This window comes from Lynx canadensis, chromosome A1 (assembly GCF_007474595.2).
Source record: "Lynx canadensis isolate LIC74 chromosome A1, mLynCan4.pri.v2, whole genome shotgun sequence".
Classification (NCBI taxonomy): Eukaryota; Metazoa; Chordata; class Mammalia; order Carnivora; family Felidae; genus Lynx; species Lynx canadensis.
In genome coordinates this window covers 46,239,284-46,255,674 of record NC_044303.2, presented here as the reverse complement: position 1 = coordinate 46,255,674, position 16,391 = coordinate 46,239,284, and the positions used below count along the sequence as shown (strand labels likewise).

Genomic DNA, 16,391 nt, shown 5'->3' with positions numbered 1-16,391 from the left:
CTCAAACATTTGCTTTAATCTTCTTAGAGCATTTAGGATATCAAAGGTCATTTTTATTTCAAAAGGAAGGACTATATTCCCAATTTTACCATCTTTGTAAGGAGACTAAATGAGACTTTCTATGATGTTAATTGCCACAAGATGACAACTTTTTAGTAGGGTCTTGAAGCCCAAAGGAATATTTTTGTTTTGTATGTTTGATCTTTGATTAGTGTGTCTTCTTTTCAAAAATATATATTGATCTTAAGAATCACCCTTTATTTTCATTTCTTTAGTTGTCACTGTGCTCTAAATTTTACTGTTTCTTAGCTTCATATTTAGAGTGGCCTTATGTAATATCTCTCCTATATAAAATGACTAATGAATGAACCCAATCATGCAAGTCTATACCGAATGATAGTTGAAACCGTGAGGACCAAGATGAGCATGAGGATTCCACTGAAGCAACTGCAGAAAAACAGATCACACACACACACACACACACACACACACACACACACACACACAGAACAATTTGAATCCTATATTGGGAAAAATAGAGTAGCTAATGAAATAATGTTGGGGGACAAAATATTTCACTAACTCTAGGAATTGGCTACTAACAATTGGGATCAGTCACTCCAGTCCAGGTTAAGCTACTTGAGGTTTGTAGATTGTGTTTTTAAGCCTTCTGTCCTCAGTATCTAGCACATTGTTTATGTTAAGTAAATATTAGCTATGTAAATATGTGTGTCATGAGTGATTTTATTAATTAATTTGCACAACAGCCAAACATAGTCAAGCATAAATGTATTGAAGTTACATCAAATAGTCATGGGAATGATGGAACTTATACTCAAATGTGTGTGTGTATGTATGTGTGTGTGTGTGTGTGTACATTCATATGGTGCTTTTTTCTTAGACGATCTTTAAAGAATTGTGGAATCAGTCTCTAAAGCTGAAAGCAAATTCAGGTGGTCATCTGGTTCTATGCCTCTCTTCAAGAGACAAGCAATTATTATCCCCATGATCTATTAAGCCACATTTTCTTTAGCATGTGACAGCAAAGGTGATGCTGATCGAAAAATATTGCTCTCCATTCTTAAACAATTTCACATGCACATAGATGTTTAACAAGCGCCTTTTTGGAGCTATTATGAGAAAACACTAGCAGCCTTGGTCTGGAGGAGTAATTTATGACAGCTAGGTAAAGGGTGTCCAAGATCATCTTGATCACATTAGCCATGCAGTAGCCCTACCCCTGCACGGCAGTCTTTCTTCAACCCCCAGTGACAAGAGTGATAAAAAAAAAAAATAACAACACAGAGAGTCCTACTTTAGCTGCTTAACTCTGTTTCTTCTTCTAGAACCTGCGGCCTCAGGTCGCCTGTCAGTAAGTCAACAGAGAAGGGAGTGAAAGGAGAAACCGCAGAGGGAGTGTGTAGTGTGAGAAGAGAGGCAGTTAATAGAAAGAAAGCCTGTGTCCGATACTCTCCTCCCCAACTTCTCTTCCCTTTTGGCCTGTTAACTAGACATGTGGAAAGGTGAGGGAGATGAACTTAATTGTTCTGACATTAGTTAGAAACAGAGAGGTGCCTACTTCCATATTTCTGCCCCAGAGAGAGGTAATTGGAAAACGTGTTGTGTGGTTAGGTGTTGTAATGAAAAATAAAGGAATGATCGAGAACAGTGGAATCAAATTATAAGCATAAAGGCAAGTGTGCTGAAGTTTTTAGCCACTTGCAAAATTGAGAGATCCTATCAGGACTGTGCAAATACATTGCTCTGATTAATTTTCCTGGGGTGAAATATGAAAATATTTATAAAATTGAGAATCCTGCCATGAATAAAATTTTCTCTGTGATATAATAAACTAAAATAAGCCATAACGTTGGTGTCTGAAATGAAACTGTAAAAAAATGTTTAAATAATAAAGAGCTGAATGAAAAGATTTCGCTGTGAGAGTAAAAGGAATCCATATCGAGACATTACTCTGAGTTGCTTAAAATTTTGAAGAATATTCAATAAATAAAGTAAAGATTAATTTATCTTAGAGGGTTTTATATTTGATTTTCTAAATATTGTTATGGACGTTGTGCTTCATTATCCTTTCTTTAGACTCCTTTTTCATGTATAAAGGGCTAGTTTTTCAATCAGAAGGTAAAAAGTGTTCAGGGTCAATAGAATTAGACCTTTAGTTTTAATGATACTGAATAATTCGTTTATAATTTAGGAATATATTTGATTCCGGTTTTTCTTTTTAGTCGTAAAATGACAAATTTTAATTGTACGTCCTTTTGTAGATTCCTTAAGAATATATTTGAACAGATCATTGATATAAAGGAAGGGTTAATTGAGCAACACACATACTAATATACAAAGCATTTCTTTTATATGAAGCTCTAGAAATATTCTATTGTCAATCCAAACAGAACAAACTAAAATGAGATAATTGGGAAGGTGCCCATAAAGTCAGCCTGAGTATATTATCACAACTATATGTGAGATAATATTTGTTTTAAAAAGATTCTATGGCACTGTAAACTCAGTCTCATTAGAGACTGCATTTAAAAGGCTTATAAAGTTACTCATTAATGTTATCTTGTTGTATCTCCACAGCTTTTTCATTAAAGAAAATTCAGCAGAAAGCATTTTCTCCTGATAGCAGGAACCAATTTGCAATAAATGTTCTGGAAACCACTAGGGAAGCCATTACTGAGGTCTAATAAAAACAGACAAGCGTAACTTGTTCTATATTTTTGTTTCAATCACATACAGATGAGACCCCGCTTTCCACACCAACCGCAAGAGACAGCCTTGACAAACTTTCTCTAACTGGGCATGGACAACCACTACCTCCAGGTTTTCCGCCTCCTTTTCTGTTTCCTGATGGATTGTCTTCCATAGAGACCCTGCTGACTAACATACAGGTAGGCCTTTTGGTAACCTGGAAGAAAGCAACAGGGAAGACTCAGCTGTGAATTTTTCCCAAATTCATACTATTCCAGCTTAAGCCACTCAGGAGATTGACTGAATCATGACATTGAACTTTTTCCAGCAGTTGAAGATTTTAAACTTGCTACACTAATCAAACTGGTTTAGAAATATGTATACGCAGCCTTAATAAAAGCTTCAGTGAAAATGACCTGGGCATTTGAAAAATCATTCTGCCTCAATGCTCTCCTTATTGCCAACTGATGGGAGGAATCTAACTGTTTAAGTTTGTCTGATTTACTAAACGACGGCACACCAGTTCTAATAAATATTTAGTTATTTTTAAACTGTTGGCCTTCCAGTGAGGAAATGATATGTTTAGTCACTTAAAATATGTCTAATATAAAAGAATCCAAAAAATCCCTTCTTTCATAAATAAATTTGTTTCAGTTAATAAGGTTTCTTCAAAGAACAGACTTCAAAAAGCTATACAAAACTTTGCACGGATTTCCTATGTAGTCCCCAGGATGTATATTTTACGTACAGTACATTATGAATCAAAAATACTTACAGTTAACAATAACATAGAGCATGGAGCCAAAATAATAAGAGTGTTTGGGATACAAGAAAGCATAATTTTCTTGCCCACACATGAAGCGATCATGTGGACCCCAGATGGAGATTTTTGCCCTTTATTTCTCCATATTTGGAGTAGCTAATAGTAAGAATGTGCTTGAAGATACTGTGCTGTTACTTTTGTTGTGTTTTCTTTTTTAAATTTTTTATGCTAGTACTTGATTCTTAGTGATATTTTTCTGTACACATTTCCTACCATATTAAACTTTCTCCCAGTAGAAATGTAATTAATTTTATTTACCTCTCCAAGGACATAACAGAAGGCCTTTAATGTAACATATCTTCTCATCTATTAATGTGGCATTTTTAATACTAATGTAATTAGAGTCTCCAGAACTGTATTCAACTTTAGGTTTTATATCTCAGTAATTGAAATAAATCATCAATCTAGCCTAAACTTAATCAAGGCCAAATAATTGATTATATTTTTAAATAAACGTAAGATTTTTTTTCTAAATTTGACCCATATTATTGTTTTTTTTTTAAAGAGGTGGAGTTTTTAATGAATTTTTCTTTTGTTAAATTAAATGATTTCAGAAAATATCCCTCAACATTTCTGAATTTGCACTCTGAAAATAAGGGAATAATTAATTTTGTTATGTTTACAACTCCATATGAAGCAAAGAAAAAGCTAAGGGTTTACTTAAAATTCTCCATCCAGTTATATGTATCTTCATTAACTAAAATGTGTTTAAGGAGCAAAGTGGTCATTTAATTTCAGTTTCAGCAGAGAAAATATTTCTGGGTATCATCAGTATAAACCAGCTTGCTCATCTCAAGAATGGGTTCACACATGGACTCTTGCATTGTGTGTGAATACCAAATCTCTAAGTCACATACTGCTGGCTTGGGAATATTTATCCACCTATCCCACACCAGGTTTCCCAGACTAGAAATGTATCTGCATCACCTCAAACTGTAATTATTTCTTCAAAAAAAGAATGAAGAGAAAACCCCATTTTTAAAATGTACAGATTTTAGACATATATGTTATTGAAGGTATCTCTAGATTTAATATACTCTCTTTCTGACCTTCCAGTCAGCCTTGAGGACATATTTTAGCAAGAGTTGATGGTGGGACAATAGTCAAGGCAAGCTAAATTGTTTATCGTTAGTCCCCATTCATGGGGATCTGGGTCTGTCAAAGTCAGAACACCTACAGTAAGAATATTTTGTTGAAAATAAATTATGCTTGTCCACTTCAGTGCATTCACATATATGTACATAAGGTAAAATAAAAATTAAAAATATTACTGAGTTCCATGCATAGGAATACACACACATACGCAATATATATATATATACACACACACACATATACATATATAAACACATGTACACATGCATATACACACATATATACTGGATTTATGTTCAGTAATGGTTTCACATCATTTTGCAAAAGGTTGTGAATGCTAGTTCCTTTATTATTGCCACATTTATTGAGTTATAGTAATATCCTAGGAATGGTATAGAATGTTTAAGCAGTCATGACCCTGGCTTATTGGGCATACAGTATAAATGTGTTTGCTGTCCAAATTCTAATTTGGGTAATTACATTCTGCCTGCCTCAATTTCCTCTGCAATTTCAATTATATATAATGGGGTTCTCTGCTTTCTATTTTAAAATGGTAACATACTTTTTGTGTGGTAAGTTTAAAGCTCCATATTTCTTTTGGAGATATTTTATCAGGATGGCAATGGAAAAAATTGAGTTAAAAATGTTTACATGTTTCAAATCATACAATCCCATGTGTGAAATTAAAGCTTTATTATGTATATTTACTATTTTAATTAAACTTAAGACATTGGGTTGTATTTAAATTTAATGTATAGAAGTCTATTTTTCTTACGATTAATGACCAAAAACCCTTCAAAATAATATGTTTAAGATTTTGTTTTCTAATATTAAATAATTTCATATCATGATATTCTATATTTGATAAATCTCAATTTTCAGATTTGTAATGGTTAGTACAGATGTCCATTACATGACATATCCAAATTGAATTTTCATAAATGTTTTTTTCTTTTTTGCTTTAAAAGAGGACCTGTAGAAAAATACTATACACTAGTATTTTTAAATGTACTCTATATACTAAATATGTATATCTTCCATAAAGGATAGTAATTTCACTTGAGTGATACGGATTCATTCCAGATTTTGCTTTTATAAAAAATTATTTTATGTGGATTTTGTCTTTCTCTATGTGGCAATCTTTTATTATGGCTTCCTTATTCAAACATGTCCATGGAGAACTCCCTGTGAGAATTTAAGTGAGGAAATAGAATTTTAGTGTCAATTTACTGAATGTGACACCTTCGAACGTGGGCTACCCAATTAACACACTTAAAGGAGAATTTTACTCATTATTCTCAATCCAAGCTTTCATTCTGTAAAGCATAGCTACAACCTATTTGTACAGAGGATTGGGAACAAATAATTTACATTGTTTATCTTATTATAAGAATAACTTAAGATGACTTACAAATATTAAAATAAGAATAGGTAAATTAAAAACAAAGGTAAAATAAGGTAGAGAATATGATATTTAGTTAGGGGAAAGGATAGCATTGAAGATAGATGCCATAAGGCGATATGTGATAGGAGTTTGGTTCACTATGATTTGCCTATATGGAGGAATTAATATAAACAAAGAGCTAAAAGGGTTGTTAAAACCACAATAAATGGCAGTCCCAGATTGCATCACTATGGCCTAATAAATAAAATAATCCAACTATGGTACTTAAAAAGTATTCTCTAATTTGTGTTTGACAAAAGAAGAGGAAGAAGAATCTGACTTACTACTAAGGCCAAAACACTGATAATGTATCTTCTAGTCTTTACATTTCAATGCCACAGCCAATCCTATTATATTTTATACATTTTAAAAAGTTAATAGTTTTTATTTGCATTTTAATATGTCATTTTAATTATAACAGATAAAAATAATTAGGAGGAAACTTTCAAAAAGATACACAAAATAGGACATTGGCTTCAAAACACGGGTAGACTAAGATCAGATATATTGGTGTTACATTATATCTTTTTATGTTTAATTATGTTTATAGAAGTTTTCTTTTTGTTCTCATTACCAATTCGTGGAGAGAGCTCATTAAAACAAAACAAAACAAAACCAAAAAAAAAAAAAAAAAAAACAGTGAAATATATCCAGTATTCTAAGCACAGTTTACTGTGCTCAAGAGAATAGCATTATCTCTTAAAGGTCTGGACTATATACTGTACTTACTAATTTATATTGTGTACCACCACCACAATAATAATAATGATACTAGTAAAAACTAACAGTTATTTAACAAACTTAATGTGTCATTATATAGAAAAAAAATACTCCTGTGTTTGTCTTCTGCTCTCAATATCCTACTACAACATCACTTCACCTCCGACACTTGCTCACCAAAAGTCGGATAGTTTTTTCCACATCAAGCAATTCTGCAGCACTGGCTGGAGACCCTACAATTTAACTCAATTATCTACCTGGGATAGCATCACATCCCACAAGTTAAGAGTTCAGTTCCACAAGATTGCCCCCTCCCCAAATGCCAGATGAAAATTGCAAGCCCAGGTTATATCCCATGCTACTGACCAAGCAGCTACGATCAGAGGTTCCCATCACCCCCATCTTGGTTTCAATTAATTAGCTAGAGCGGTTCACAGATCTCAGGAAAACATCTTCCTTACTAGATTACCAGTTTGCTATCAAGGGACATAACTCAGGTACAGTCAGATGGAAGACCATAAGGCATGGTATGTGGGAAGGGGTGCCGAGCTCTCATGCCTTCTCTGAGCACACCACCTCCCCAGTACCTCCAGATGTTGACCAACCTAGAAGCTCTTTGAGCACTTTTTGAGCTCTTTTGAGTTTTCATAGAGTTTCCATTATATTGGTGTGATTGATTAAATCACCCACATTCTCGATTAATTCAACTTATAGCCCTTCTGTCCTCCCACAGATCAGGGGGGTATGGCTGAAAGTTCCATCCCTCTAATCACAGAGTTAGTTCCCCTGTCAACCAGCCTAAATCCTTAGGGCTTTCCAAAAGTCACCTGGTTAAAATGAACTCTGGTGTAGTTGAGAAGGGCTTATTGTGAATAACAAAACACACCCTTTTCACCTTTTTGCTCTTTTCACTTAGGAAATTCCACCCATTGTAGGACCTCTGTGCCAGGATTGAGATGAAGACCAAATATATCTTTCTTACTATAAATCACCATGTCCACAGTTCATCACTATGCGAACTCTATATGATATTACATTGAATCATCTTTATAATCCCACACAGTGGATCTCATTATTAGCTCCATGTTACAGATGAGTAAATGGAGGCAGACAAGTTTTTTGATCAAGGCCATACAATAGTGATGGAGTCTGGATTTAAACATAGGTAGGATAATAACAGAGCCCATGTTGCCACATTGCCATACATGATCAAATAATCACAAGATGGGTTTTATACCTGGAAGTGCTTTTGAGGGAGTGTCTGTTACTGACTTTGGAGAACAGTAACCATGTTAAACTGAGTATAGTTGTATCTCTTGTTATAAGAGCTTCTGTGAAAATGTATTGGTTGACACTGTTCTTTTATATATTTGTTTGTGTACAAAATTTCCTGGTTTCTAAGGACATTCCTCTTTCTCATCCTGGAAAGAAACACTAAAAGGAAAAAAAAAAAGGTTTAAATAAGCTTGAGAGTTCTGATCTAAGCATAGTCAATTTACTAGTTTGGGATTTTAGACAAATCATCTGTTTTATCTGGACCTTGTTTTTTTTTTCAGCTTCAAAAAGCTTTAATTAGAATGGGCAATCACTAAAATCCCCTTCAACTAGGATGTTTACTCTCATTAGAGGCAATGCATTATTGAGCGGAATTTTGTCACATTAATTCCAGTGACACTCAAAGAACTTTGATTCTGATACCATCTGATTCTGAAACAATTTTTGTATAAAAAACAAACATGGTGAAGGAAGCTTTTCTCTAGGATCTAAATAGTAGATTAAGAAATGTTTCCTTCCTATCAGTATTACTGTAGGTTCTCTTATACAAGCAGATATTTGTACTTTTAGGTTATAAAAATAGTTGAAAAAATGCTAGATCAATTACAATGCCCTTCTGAAAAGGAATATATAAGACTCATTCTCTGGAAAATGCTTAAAATAATCGAATTCACAAGATAGATCATTCTAGAAGAGAAAATATGTATGTATATGACAACAGCCATGCCTCATGAGAAAGAAATTTGAGGCCAAACAACCATTGTCTCTTATAATTGCTGTGCCATAGAGTAAACTTGAAATGCGTTTCTTTAGAATTGTCATTGTCCAACATCATAACTGACCTCCTCCTGGAGAAAAATTCATGTTTTAAACCTTGTGTGTTTTGCTGTAATTCATCATCACAGAATTGTCATCACAGAATTTTGCTCAATACTGCATGTCCACGTGAGACTCAGCATTTAGTGTGACCTTTGCATATGATCTACCTGGAAAATTTACAGAAGTTACACAAATCTGAAAGTACTATTATCACTGATGGTTAAAATGGTGTCCTAATGATTTGTAGATGTTGTGAACACTACTTGCTATTGCTTTCCCAGCCCCCTGCTGCACTGAAATTTAATCGGTTTTCTGTATTTTTTGCAGCAAAGCTGTCACAAGCAATAACATATTTTTGCATATGTACCAGTTTGGCTCTAGCGCAGATTTTTGTTCACACTGGACTCCTACTGATATGCACTGATTTAAAGTCTAAAAATGAAACTTAATTTTATATAGCTTGTAAGTAGTCCCTGGAGGGTATTGGATCTTAAAGCTAGTATTTTTCAGACATAATCAGCAGGAATAGGTAATGTATTACCATTAGGGACATTAGCGGCAACTGTAACAAAAGAAAACAGTAAACATAAATGCTCTTAGCAACTTCATACATTACAACAAATATTAATATAAAATTACACAAATTAGAGTTACAGTTTAAGATTATTCAACATGTTTATTCATAATGATTGTTTCATATTTAAAGAACACCAAAATATTGTGTTTTGTCAGCCAAGGACAATAATAGTTTAATAGTAATTTATTTTAAACAGCTACTGATAATACAACCAATCAACACATTAAGTGGTGCCAACATTGGCATCTTGCTAAATAATCTCTAGACATTGCACAGAGAGTACATCTTTCAAAGATAAGTCAACAAGAGCAATCAGAGCAGAAAATTAGAATTTGGTATCTTAGAATTAAAATACAGCTAAACTAAAGTTTTAATTGGGGTGATCTAAAAGGGCACTTGATGTAATGATCTCTTTCATTTGTTACTAATTGTTTGTTCCTGATGAAGAAGAAACATACACAGGAATGTTGCTGAATTGAGTTAAGATGGCAGTTTCCTTAGCAGCTATGTTTTACTGTTAAAAACAAAAGAGTAGGGAGGGGCAAACAGCCATGTAGAAACCCTCCAGCTTGTTTCATATCACAAGAATTATACCAGGAAATTCAGGATCAGGTATAACAGACATGAAATAATTTATATGTGCTTGAAATGAGAATGAAATGGCTTATGATAATGCTATGTTGGTGAGCTGATCTGAGGGTTGATGAGCTAATCTATTGGGCTAACAAGTCAAACCAGAGTTGAAATTCCAGATTCAGACTGCTTATGTTGTCTCTTGCAAGAGGGGTCATATCCTAGATCAGATGTACAAAATAGAACCAACTTCTATTTCATTTATAATTTCAGTTGAAAATTTTAGTCGCTGGTGTTCACAGACCAAGACAAAAATATCTTCTACTTCAAAAAGGCATTTTTGTATTGCCTAGGTGATAAGCATAGAAATTTTAGCTCTAATGTTTACTAATAATTTTCTAAAGGATATTGGGAGAGAACACATGCAGAATACTTTTTAATATGTTTTCATAATCTCATTTTCAAGAATCTCAGAATATGACTAAATTTTTAATTATCAAAGAGTAAATCAACGTATATATCTCTTATGTATATGCGTATATGTATATATGAGATTCCATTTTCAGTTGTATAAATTACCATATACTCTTGAGTTATACTGTCAAATAGTCCCCTAAAAGTTATTCTCAATTTATTATAACCATTTTAAATGACTTTTTAAAAACAATGCACTATTAAACACTGGGTTTTGGATCCCTTGCATGTATTTTATGTCAAGAAAAATATACTAGTATTATAATTTCTATTCATCAAATTTTTGGAATCTCCTATATAGTAGGCACTCTCTGGGCCCTAGGAACATAGTACTAAGTGAAAGAAAATGTCCCTGCTTCAGAGAGTTTACATGTTAGTGGAAGAGACACGGCATAAAGCAGTAAACGAATACATACATGACAGTATTACATAATAATAAATTATATGAAGAGTTCTAAGGAGAGAATAACGAGATGGGTTGGAAGGCCAATCCAGATAGGGTGATGAGGAAAGGCCTTTCTTGACTGGCAACTACACAGGGGTGAGATGAAGTGAGGCCATAAGCTATGCAAAAAGTGGGAGGAAAAGCATTCAGGAAGAGAACAAAAAGAGCAAATCCCTGGTGCAGAAACCAAAGGTAAGCATTGTGTCCAGTACAATCTCAATAGGGAATGGAGGAGAAGGAGCTCCAAGAGATAGGTGGGCACGGCTAGGATCACTTGGGACTGTGTAAACCACGTTGGATCATCATTTCTCAGTTCTTATTTTTTAGCATGCTTATGTGCTGCCCGCATTTAGCTTTAGATCTGGATATTCTAATTAGAAGCAATTGAACCTGCATGGCAAAAACATTTGTCTTCCTAATATAACTTAATTAGATTCAGAAGTTTTGTGCTTTAGTTACAGTACTTGTCCTAGAGAATGCAGAGTGAATGTACAAGAATGAAAGAATTTGATAAGCTGGTTCTTTTTTAAAGATGCTTTTAGTAACGAATGAAATGTGCTATGCACAAAAATATTACAATTCTGAATGCCTTCTTTGTACAGGGGCTCTTGAAAGTTGCCATAGATAATGCCAGAGCTCAAGAAAAACAAGTCCAACTGGAAAAAACGGAGCTGAAGATGGATTTTTTAAGGGAAAGAGAATTAAGGGAAACACTTGAGAAGCAGTTGGCTATGGAACAAAAGAATAGAGGTATTTTTAAACTTCCAAATAAGTCTAATACTTTATATACAATATTTAGCAGAACAAACTTATGTTTGGTGATTTACTGTGAGACGATATAGCTTTTTTGTTAATTTACTATCGCTGAAGTTCACAGCAGGATTTGAATCCTGGGCTCATTGTATTTTTTTTCTTCCCCAGAGTACATGGTTTCTCTTCTGTTCATACCTCAGGGAATTGAAATATATTTTATCATTAATCACATAATTTTTATTGCTCATAGAGCTTAACAAGTAAGATAAGAATGAGCTCTGATGACAGCCATGAAGAAAAATTTTGTATTTATTTACCATTGCCGTTTGAAAACTTAAGAGTTAAGTCACAAAGCTAAAATAGGAAATACTGACTATTCAAGCGAAGAAGATTTAGTAAGATATTTATCAACTGAAATTGAAGACTGATGAATATCTGAACAAATGACGAAAGTTGAGTGTTTGTATAATTTTCTCTCTGAATGGCTCATTTTCATCCAACAAGGTCAAGTACACATTAATGTATAAACCAATATGAATTTTTATTGGGTAAAAATAATAATATTATCAATTTATGAATTCCTTCTTCTAACACACTTTACAGCACATGTACAGATAATTTTGAAGGTCATTCATATGTGGGTGTTTATATTATTTGTGAGATTAAGAATATTTTTTTTATTACCAACTTTCCCTTTGCCTCAACTATAACATTATCTTAACTATGCCAGAGGCAGAGCAACTTTTCTCTCATTTAATAAGTATCCAATATAAATATTCCATGTATTCTCCTTCTATATGTTTGACACCGTTATTTGAAAATCATTGTTTCTGTTTTGTCTTTCAAACCAGCAGGACTTAGTAGGTTGTTTTCATTTGTTACTATGAAGCAATATCTAGTGGGTTCCTGGGATGAGGCTGATTTGGGAAGCCATCACTGCACATGTACAGCACATTTCTAGATAATGTGGTTTCATATAGATTTAGGTACTAAAGTAATCAGGACATGATAAACATTGATAATGGGATGTGTTCTATGTGAATAATGAAGATTGGTCAAAGAGTTAATCTTCCATGAGATAGCCATGTCTTGATTTTGTTCTCACCTGGAGATTTTTTTTTCTTTTTTTCTTTTTTTCTTCTTTTTTTTCTTTTTTTCTTCTTCTTTTTTTTTTTTTTTTTTTTTTTTTACAAGACTTAAAGGTAGATCCTTGAATTCCTAAAGTAATCTTTTGGTTACTTGAGAGAACTTCAGAATTTTATTGGTTCAAATCTGTTGGAGGCTTTATCTTGATTTTTTTCTTTAACCACTAGAGGGCAAAACATTTCACAGATCACCTCATGAACCTCCCATTTAATTAATTGTGAACAATAAATTAAAGGTAATATCTATCAATATTTATCTATTGTAAATGTATCTGTTGAAGCAGTGTACTACGCTGAAGAGAGAACATGGTGATATCGTTTGGTTCAATCACAGAGGAGAAAACAGTAAGCAGTCAATGGCAAGGCAGTGGGTATTGAGCTTTTAGTGCCATGGAAATATACAATCGAAATAAATAATTCAGAAATTACTGTTTCTTTTCAAGAAAAAAAACCAGTCATCTTCGGAAAGGAATATAGTAGGCAAATGATTTTGTTAATATGGTTTTCACACTATTTTTTAAATTATTTTTTTAATGTTTATTTATTTTTGAGACAGAGACAGAGACAGAGTGCTAGCAGGGGAGTGTCAGACAGAGAGAGACACACACACACACAGAATCCGAAGCAGGCTCCAAGCTGTCAGTACAGAGCCCGAAGTGGGGCTCGAACTCACAAACCATGAGGTCATGACGTGAGCCGAAGTCAGACACAACCGACTGTGCCACCCAGGCACCCCACTTTCACACTAAATACTGTATTAAATAATAATGTTATTCTTTAATCTGCAGTAAGAAATCAAAAAGCAAACTTGGAATGACTACTCCTTATGATTAATTCTACCAGAAGGATTTTCTCATACTGATTCTGTCATATTCACATCCACAATGTTTATCAACCAGCAAAAAATATATATATACATATAGATGTATATATATTCTAAAGAAAAACATTTGCTTGCCCCCCATATGCTGACTGCCTACCTTATGTAAATTGTAAAAGCTGAAACAATTATCATACTGAAAGAATAGTTAACATACACTTTATGAACATCGTTTATCTGTTACCATTTATTGATTACATATTATATACAAATATTTAAATTGTCCAATAGGAGGGGCGCCTGGGTGGCGCAGTCGGTTAAGCGTCCGACTTCAGCCAGGTCACGATCTCGCGGTCCGTGAGTTCGAGCCCCGCGTCGGGCTCTGTGCCGACGGCTCAGAGCCTGGAGCCTGTTTCCGATTCTGTGTCTCCCTCTCTCTCTGCCCCTCCCCCGTTCATGCTCTGTCTCTCTCTGTCCCAAAAATAAATAAACGTTGAAAAAAAAAATAAAAAAAAAATAAATTGTCCAATAGGAGATGTATCATAATTAACTTTTTGTATCATAATCTCCTTTTTTATATAAATGCTACATTATTGTCAGCAGTAGCACATTATTATTATTATAGTGAGGTTTTATTCTCTACCAGATTTCGGCAGAATAAAATATAATTTGCTTAAAATATGTTATAGTGCATATAAATTTGCTTTAAAGAAATTATTGATATCTCTGAGCAAATTATAATAGCTTCATCTCCCCCAAAAGACTGCTTATATGTTAATAATTAAGAGTATTTAGCTCACTATATGCAATAATATTTATTGCATTTTTTTAAATTTCAAGGAAAAATTCTTAACTGTTTTGCAAAAAGCTATAGGGGAAATGCTCCATTTGCTGTCCAAAAAATGGTGCTTCATAAAGGAGGCATGCTTATAAAGGTTGGCATTATTCTAACTACTCTGACTATTCTGATTCAAGGGCAGAGACTAATCCACAGAATTTAATCAGGCTTCCTTTATCAGTGTATATAAATAATTACTAACATTAATTTCTCCTTAAATCTGTCCCAACTGATGACAATAAAGGTATCTTCATAATATAATAGTACAAAGCTACATAAAAATTGGCCTCCTTGGATATTCACTGGGATTTAGTTTAGAACAAGGTGGAATTTTTTGAACTTCCTCTGCATAAGTAGACTCAGCCCAGCAGGGGGAAAATATGTGTGTATGTGTGTATATATACATACATACACACATACATACATAGATGAAAAACATAGATCATTTGTAAGTTTGAACATTGCAAAAAAAGTTTTTAAATATAATATACACTCTTTTCTAGCCATAGTTCAAAAGAGGCTAAAGAAGGAGAAGAAGGCAAAGAGAAAATTACAGGAAGCACTTGAATTTGAGACCAAACGGCGTGAGCAAGCAGAACAAACGCTAAAGCAGGCAGCTTCTACAGACAGTCTCAGGGTCTTAAATGGTAAGAGGGTGCATCTTTATGCATGGCTAACTAACTTTAATTTTTAGTGCTCAAAAGACAAGTTAAACCTGTGTTTGTGGTTTCATATTTTTCTATGTCTAGTGCTTCCGTAAACTGTGCTTGTAGCTGAGAGCCTGGTGGGAAGTAGTCACATGTGTTGGAGAAATGCTTTATTTCATAGGTACCTTCACTGTCTTGTTACTTAACTTCAGTATCTGGGACCTGACCTTGCTTTTCTGTTTAACCAAACCTGTCTCTACTGAAATAGGCTAAAATATTAATCTGAGCACTTCCCACTCCCTATCCCCTGTTATGAACAATTTTGCGGTACTTATTTATCTATTCAAATATTTCGATGATTCTTATGGTTATGGTCTTTGTTCAACCGTTACGAGATGACACAGATTTATGTAATTTTAATTCAGCACCAAAGTAACAGGTTGCTCTTTTTTTAAAGGACAATAGAATCAAATGAAATATGTGTCACTCTTACCTTTCTGTGCTTTTAGACTCTCTGACCCCAGAGATAGAGGCTGACCGCAGTGGCAGCAGAACAGATGCTGAGAGGACAATACAAGGTAGGAATTTGCAAAAGGCTATAAATCTAGATCTTGCTATATGAGTTTTTCCTCAGCTTTAGCCTGCTATTCAAGCATGTAGCCTACCATCTGGGCCACATCAAAACAAGTTCAAACAAGGTCAAGTTCATCTTGCTTGTTTATATGAGTGAATTCATTTTGTGCTGATAGATTTTCTTTAAATTAACAGGTCATTTCTGTTTATACAATGCAATTAAAAAGGAATAATTAATTTTAAACAATGTATGATTTAATCTTGGACATAGTAAATGTGTTTTATTGAATGCTTGAAGCCAATCTCATGCAGGAAAGGCTTATAAGTTCTATACTCTGTGAATAAAAGCATGGGTTAATCAAATAGGTAGTTCTTAAATTTGAAAATTTTTCCTTCTCTTTTTTGTGACAGATACGGCAAGGTACATGCAAAATAGACTGGTTGAATGTTAACAATAAATAAGATTGTTTAGTCCTCTGTGGATTTCCTGAATGTTCTGTATGCCATTATATACATTTTAATAACACAAATATGCTGAGCAAAATCATATATAGAATACTAAAGGGAGTTGTATTAAACACTCAGAAGAGCTAAATATGTATATTGCCGAGACCACACTATTAGGAAAGAACAAAATCTGAAGGTAACATTTATAGTCTAA

General features: G+C 33.7%; 1 protein-coding gene across 1 annotated transcript in view; it reads left to right on the top strand.

The window, feature by feature from the left end:
* The window catches only part of DACH1 (dachshund family transcription factor 1), a 440,456-nt gene that overhangs the window by 382,617 nt on the left and 41,448 nt on the right, over positions 1-16,391 (top strand). Inside the window, 4 exon segments of the mRNA XM_030311912.1 lie at positions 2,758-2,909; positions 11,557-11,704; positions 15,014-15,157; positions 15,667-15,735. Of these exon segments, the coding sequence (XP_030167772.1) occupies positions 2,758-2,909; positions 11,557-11,704; positions 15,014-15,157; positions 15,667-15,735 (513 nt within the window).